Source organism: Palaemon carinicauda, chromosome 21 (assembly GCF_036898095.1).
Source record: "Palaemon carinicauda isolate YSFRI2023 chromosome 21, ASM3689809v2, whole genome shotgun sequence".
NCBI lineage: Eukaryota > Metazoa > Arthropoda > Malacostraca > Decapoda > Palaemonidae > Palaemon > Palaemon carinicauda.
Window position 1 is genome coordinate 122,560,345 of NC_090745.1, and position 7,500 is coordinate 122,567,844.

The 7,500-nt window shown below is 38.3% G+C and overlaps 2 protein-coding genes across 2 annotated transcripts in view; one reads left to right on the top strand and one right to left on the bottom strand.

The window, feature by feature from the left end:
* The window catches only part of LOC137615468 (uncharacterized), a 155,205-nt gene that overhangs the window by 134,066 nt on the left and 13,639 nt on the right, over window positions 1–7,500 (bottom strand). The window lies entirely within an intron of this gene.
* LOC137614772 (uncharacterized) lies at window positions 274–5,379 on the top strand. Its single transcript, XM_068344438.1, has 7 exons — window positions 274–393; window positions 632–864; window positions 1,361–3,298; window positions 3,430–3,722; window positions 3,917–4,099; window positions 4,279–4,534; window positions 5,030–5,379. Exons 1-7 carry the CDS (start codon window positions 381–383, stop codon window positions 5,186–5,188), a joined length of 3,075 nt encoding a protein of 1,024 aa, XP_068200539.1. The 5' UTR covers window positions 274–380; the 3' UTR covers window positions 5,189–5,379.

The window sequence follows — 7,500 nt, forward strand, 5'->3', positions numbered from 1 at the left end:
GAGAGAGAGAGAGAGAGAGAGAGAGAGAGAGAGAGAGAGAGAGAGAGAGAGAGAGAAGATAACCTTGACACTCTAAATGAGATAATGCCCCTATTACTTCCCCAAAGGAAATTCCTCGGGGACTCTCTATCATCTAACCTTCACAATGAGATCCTGAAAGGAGCTTTGGCCTATCGTGAAGACGGGGAATCCTGAAGGTGAGGAAGGTCACGGGCCGCCCTCGCAAACAACTGACGGTGTATAAAAGTAGTGGGGGAAAGGTTCAGGCATTGTATAGTCTCTCTGGCTTGTTGGGGCATCGGTCATATTAAGTCCTCGGGAAGAAAAGTCTTAAAATCTTTACAGTTCCTGAAGACTTCGTCTTCGCTTTGCAAGTCAAGATGAACTTAAGAAGTGAGTGAAAATCTGGATGTCACTTGATAATTGTGTAATTGTGAAAGTATTTGTGTTGGCAGTAAAAAAGGAGTAATTATCATATACATTAGTGAAAGTGGTGTTCTAATAATTGTTTATAATCATTTCATTTATATGTTCAGTAAGAAAATATATCGTTCTTGAATTGCAACGCAAGAAAATACAAGATACCAATAAATAAAAAGAAATATTCACATTTCACAATTTGATATTACAGGTATGGGGTGTAACGTCGTGTTCATAATAGCTCTGAGTTTACCAATAACTCTGGCTGAGGACTGGTCATGGGGACCTGCGGGAGAAAAGGCGTCTTTCAAGCCCTTAGACAATTCAACGGCAAGGTTTGATAGTCTGGAGAGCAACAGCAGTAGCGAAGCTGAACCTTCCGATCGTGAACCACGTTTCCTAGGCATCAGTGAGAAGCTATGTTCCCTCGGGATTGGCACTAAGGTGAGTAATAGTTTGAAGATATTTATATCTATATTGTTCTTATATCAAACATTGTTGTAAAGCCTTTATGTGCATTAAGGTAAGCAATAGTTTGCAGATATTTATATCTATATTGTTCTTATATCAAACCTTCCTGTAAAGTCTTTATTGGCACTAAGGTGAGCAATAGTTTGCAGATATTTATATCTATATTGTTCTTATATCAAACATTACTGCTAAGCCTTTATTGGCACAAAGGTAAGCAATAGTTTGCAGATATTTATATTCATGTTGTCCTTATATCAAACATTCCTGCTAGACCTTTATTGGCATTAAGGTAAGCAACAGTTTGCAGATATTTATATTTATGTTGCTCTTATATCAAACATTCTTATAAAACCTTTTCTTTCTCATTGTTGATATTATTCATTCTCTAGCTATCAAAATTCTTTACTTTCAATAGAATACATAGATATATGACATTATTAATTTCTCTTTTTTTTCTTGGCATATCCAGTGCAACACGAAACCCTACCCTGATGCCATCGATTCTCACTACGGTCCTCCGCCTGTTCTTGGCTCTTCTGTGACCTCAAGCAGTTACGCAACTCTTGATTACGATAAGTACAATAAGGAGGGCCACGGATATCCTTCTGGACCTTCAAAAGCCCCAGTTGGAGGATACGAGCCTTCCTTCGTGCCCCCCAAACCCTATCCTCAGCAATCCTTTGCAAAACCATATCCAGTTCAGCCTGATACTCAGTACACAAAACCTGCGATTATCCCAACATACGAAGCCCCTAAGCCTGCATATAAGGTACCAGGCCCAACATACGCGGCACCAAAACCTGCATACAAAGCACCAAAACCTTCAATTATCCCAACATATGAAGCCCCCAAGCCTGTATATAAGGTACCAGGACCAACATACGAGGCACCAAAGCCTGCGTACGAAGTACCCCCTACATATGAGGCACCAAAACCTGCATATAAAGCACCAAAACCAGCATACCAAGCACCAAACCCATCTCATATCAATGTAAATCATGAGCACGTAAATACAGATTCAGTAGTTCAGCACATTCATACACATACACATATTCACCAAGGAGTGAAAGAAAATGTTCCATCTGGATCTTCCGTTTTTGTCTCTACTGGAAGTTTTCTACCTTCTTCTGGCAAAACAATTGGCCAGAGCCCCTTTGAAGGCCAAATCACTGGGTCAGAATCTCAACATATCATCCCATCTGGACCTGGCATTATTTCATCCGTTCCAGGTGGAATTGCACCTCCTGTATCAGGTCAGGTCAGTGGTAGTGGATTTCAATCTACTGGACACTCTGCATCTGTTGGTGGTACCTCATCTTTTTCTTCTGGCGGCTTCTCCTCTGCTACATTTGATGGTCAAGTAAACAGTAATTTTGGAGGTCAGGTCAGTGGTAGTGGATTTCAATCTACTGGACACTCTGCATCTGTTGGTGGTACCTCATCTTTTCCTACTGGTGGCTTCTCCTCTGCTACATTTGATGGTCAAGTAAACAGTAATTTTGGAGGTCAGGTCAGTGGTAATGGATTTCAATCTACTGCACAATCTGCATCTGCTGGTGGTACCTCATCATTTTCTACTGGTGGCTTATCCTCTGCTACATTTGATGGTCAAGTAAACAGTAATTTTGGAGGTCAGGTCAGTGGTAAAGGATTTCAATCTACTGGACAATCTGCATCTGTTGGTGGTATCTCATCATTTTCTACTGGTGGCTTATCCTCTGCTACTTTTGAAGGCCAAGTAAACAATAATTTTGGAGGTCAGGTTGGTGGCACTGGATTCCACTCTTCAGGCCTATCTGGGGTTTCTGCAACTGTGTCTGGTGGAAGAGTTCCGCCTTTTAAAGGTCAGGTAGGAAGTACCTTTGGAGGTGAGAGCAGTAGCACTGGGTTCCATTCCTCAGGAGCATTTGGATCAGGATCATTTTCAACAAATGTTGCCTCAGCTGCATCTACTGGGATTATCCAACAATCATCCTTTGGAGGTCAAGTAACAGGCAATGGATTCCAGTCATCAATCAATGCAGGAAGTGGACTTCCAGTTGTACCAGCTCGTCCATTCCCTGGATCAATCATTGAAGAGAACACGCCTGGTTATCAAGAAGATTGTCGCTGTGTTGCCAAACATCTCTGTCCTATTGGTGATATTATTCCTCGCCACGCTTCCGTTGACATTAGAGCACTGATTGATGCACGTTCAAGAGTCTCAGATATCCTTTCAAATGCAACAGACATTGAAGAAACTGAGATCACCACGACCATTGCCCCTGAGGATGACACTGAGATCACCACAACCATCGCCCCTGAAGATAACACTGTCGTCCCTGATATAGAGGAAGAGTCTCGCCAGAAGAGAGACCTACTTACAACTAACACTCATTCTCATGATGATGTAGTGGACTATCAAGAGGTAAATTTGTCTTAGCTTTCTTTTAATGTTTCTCAATATTTCATAAGGTGTTTGAAAATTCATAACTATAATGAGTTTCAGGGTATATTTATATTTTCAAAAGTTGTTTTAATCCATCTCTCAAATTTCAGCGCCAGTTTTCAGGCTACGCTCCTAGCCTTACTGGATGTCAGCCCAACCACGTATGCTGCAGAAACCCCGTCTATGCTGCTCCTAGGCAACACTATACTTGCGGGAAAAGTAATGCTGCTGGTCTCCTGGGTCGAGTGAAAAATCCATCTTTTGTAGATGACAACTCCGAGTTTGCCGAGTACCCCTGGCAGGCAGCCATTCTGAAGCTTGATCAAGGAGAGAGTGTTTATGTTTGTGGAGCAGTTCTGGTATCTGACAGCCATCTCTTAACAGCAGCTCACTGCGTGAAAAAGTAAGTAGCTTTGAGAGCATTTTTGGAACAGTTCATTTCGAAGTATTGGCCAATACACGTTCTTAGCAAATGATAACTCGATAGATAAGTCGAAGTAACGTAAATATAAATATTTTTCAGTACACTGCATAGCATGAAAGCCTTACTTATAGCAAACCTTTTGTTAACATATCTTAATGGATATTTTCCTACAGGTTACAATCAGAAACTTTGATCATCCGCTTGGGTGACTGGGACGTCACAACCGCTGCCGAGTTTTATCAACACGTTGAAATTCCAGTATCTAATGTCGTCATCCATCCTGAGTATTATGCGGGGAATCTCCAAAATGACATTGCTCTTATGACACTACAGTACCCTGTTGATTTTGATAAGAAGTAAGTAATGATAAAAAGCATGCCGTATATTGCCTTGTCAGCATACTGTACAAGCATACCCAGGAATTCATGCATTTCATGATCTTATCAGGATAAGAGCATTATGAATCAAAATTTGAAACCAAAATCACTTATGTGATTAATCATTTATAAACCCTTGTTATTCTTTACTTCACCAGTCCACACATCACACCAGTGTGCCTTCCCGAGAAGCACGACAACTTCGTCGGCCAGAGATGCCATTCCACTGGATGGGGCAAAGATGCCCATGGAGATGGCGGGAAATTCCAGAGGGTTTTGAAAGAAGTCGAAGTGCCAGTCGTATCTCATTACCAGTGCCAGGCAGCCCTGAAGCACACTCACTTGGGTGCTGGATTCTCACTCCACGAAGGCAACATCTGCGCGGGCGGAGAGGAAGGAAGGGATACCTGTGAGGTAGGAGGATGAAGAGTACTATCTTTTATTCCTTATGGATTATTGTGGCCGATGTGGTAACGTCCCTGACTGGTGATTGCCAGACTGGGGTTCGAGTCCCGGTACAACTCGTTAGTTCCTTTGGTCTATGCAATCTCACCATCCTTGTGAGCTAAGGATGTAGGGTTTGGGGGAGTCTAGAGGTCTATCTGTTGAGTCATCAGCAGCCATTACCTGACCCTTCCTGGTCCTAGCTTGGGTGGATAGGGGGCTTACCCGCTGATCTTATGTATATATGGTCAGTCTCTAGGACATTGTCCTACTTGATAGGGCAAGGTCACTGCCCATTGCCTCTGCCATTCATGAATGGTCTTTAAACCTTTAAATAGCAGTAACAATACTGCCAGTTGAAATGATACTATATAGTAGAGTATAGTATATAGTGTATAACATATGCAGTATATTCCAGAGGTGACCATTGTCATTTATATTTCTTTTTCTTTTATCTTTCTGCAGGGTGATGGTGGCGGTCCATTGGTATGCCGAGGGCAAAATGGTAATGCCCAGTTGGTAGGTCTTGTATCATGGGGCATTGGCTGTGGCAAAGTGGGTATTCCAGGTGTTTACGTCAATGTAGCTCACTACCTCGACTGGATACGAGCTGCTTCCCATTAAGTATACGAATATAAGTCTCAGTTGTCCAGTTGATCTGGAAATTTTAAGAAAATGTTATAATTATTACTCAGTTGATCTCGATGTTATAAAAAGGCCCAGTTGATCTGGTGCTTTAAGGCACACCTCAAGATGCTCATTTATTCTGATTATTAAAGGAAGTATTTATAGCCTAAGGAGGGCTCTAAGAACATTTACATATTCCAGTTGATAAAATATATCAACTTTAATTTTTATATAATTAAAAGTATTTGATTATTTTTGTGATATTAAATCATATATATATATATATATATATATATATATATATATACATTATATATATATTATATATATATATATAGATGGATATATATATATATATCATGTATATATATATATATATATATATATATATATATATATATATATATATATGAATATTTATCACTAACACTCCTGATTTTAATCAATGTAAATCTCCACGTAGTTATCAACCACAATGACATTTTATATCGAATTATACCTTTGGGAATGTAAATTTATATCAGCTAGAAATTCATTTATGATAGCATGGTTGGTTAGAGGACTTTGCTGGCATTGTTTCGACTCGAAGGCATAGGTTCGAATCCTTGCCCAGCCAGAAACATTTATCAGAAACGAATATCCAGTGGATATACAATCCCCAAGGTAAAATTCGATATTAAATGCCATTGTCGTTATATATATATATATATATATATATATATATATATATATATATATATATATATATACATAAATTTCCAGTGTTTCACAACTATGTGTTGTTTTAAATCAGTTTATTTAAAGGACATCACACAGTTCTCAATGTCCCTTTTGTTTTTTTATATTTAACACCTGACGTTAGAAAATATTTATCTATTTATTAATAAACTTTATAAATTATGAACTCTTTTATTTATTGGATCAGCTAAATGGGTGATTTTGATCAAATAAGAAAAATAAATGAAGAATGAACATACCATGGAATTTCTTTGGGGATTAATGTGGAATCTCAGGGTAATACAATTCCAGGAGATAAGACAAGTGATAATCTAATTCCTCACCATGAATTGCCTGAGATTTCTCTATAGAATACCTCATTAAATTTCATGTTTTATTATTATTATTATTATTATTATTATTATTATTATCATTATTATTACTAGCTAAGCTACTACCCTAGTTGGAAAAGCAAGATGCTATAAGCCCAAGGGCTCCAACAGGGAAAACTAGCCCAGTGAGGAAAGGAAACAAGGAAATAAACAAACTACAAGAGAAATAATAAAAAATCAATATAAAATATCTTAAGGACAGTAACAACATTAAGACAGATCTTTCATATATAAAATATACAAACTTCAAAAAACAAGAGAAAGATAACTAAGGCAGAACAGCGTGCCCAAGTGCACCCTCAAGCAAGAGAACCTAATCAAAGACATTGGAAGACCATGGTACACAGGCTATGGCACTACCCAAGCCTAGAGAACAATGATTTGATTTTAAAGTGTCCTTCTAGATGAGCTGCTTATCATAGCTAAAGAGTCTCTTGTATCCTTACCAAGAGGAAAGTAGCCACTGAACAATTACAGTGAAGTAGTTAATATTAGCTCCTAAATTGTTTGTTTACGATCTGTATTTATAGATATATTTCTGGCTAGTACAGTGGTAATGTCATAGCCTAGCATTTGCATAACCACAGATCGATCCCAGCCCGGACAGTGAGTTTAAGCAGTTTACTGAGGAGGCCACTGCTGTGGTTGGTCACTACAGTAGGGGGGGGGGGCTTACCCGAGTGACGTTCTGGTGAGCATCTATTCCGATGAAACTAACTAAAACCAGAGACTTTTAAAATACCTTCAAACTGACCTATTCACTTTGATAAAATTTAAACAGAAAAAAAAAACGTTCCTGCTGAGTCAAAATAGTAATATGGTATTTAAGAAGACACAAGAAGCCAGGGATTGTAAATTAAAAAGTTTTAGAGTGAAAAATTTGCTCATTTGATCTTATAACTAAATTGCAAATATCCAAGAATAAATAGCAGAAAATGGAAAATCTTTATACATTATTTATATCTTTAGGATACGGAAATAATTCTGCTCTTTGAACAACTGAATGTTCATAAGGAAGATTTTTATAAGGCAATGTTGGCTTTATAAGAGTGAAAAAATTTGCTCATTTGATCTTATAACTAAATTTCAAATATTCAAGAATAAATAGCAGAAAATGGAAAATCTTTATAATTTTTTTACAATTTTATGATACGGGAATAATGTTTGAACAACTGAATGTGAATGTCCGTATGGAAGATT

What these genes read in the sequence shown, in the direction of transcription:
- LOC137614772 (XM_068344438.1), top strand. An exon ending in GCAGCTCACTGCGTGAAAAA is followed by an intron (nt 3,723 to 3,916) that starts GTAAGTAGCTTT and finishes ATTTTCCTACAG; the next exon opens with GTTACAATCAGAAACTTTGA. An exon ending in CCTGTTGATTTTGATAAGAA is followed by an intron (nt 4,100 to 4,278) that starts GTAAGTAATGAT and finishes TTACTTCACCAG; the next exon opens with TCCACACATCACACCAGTGT.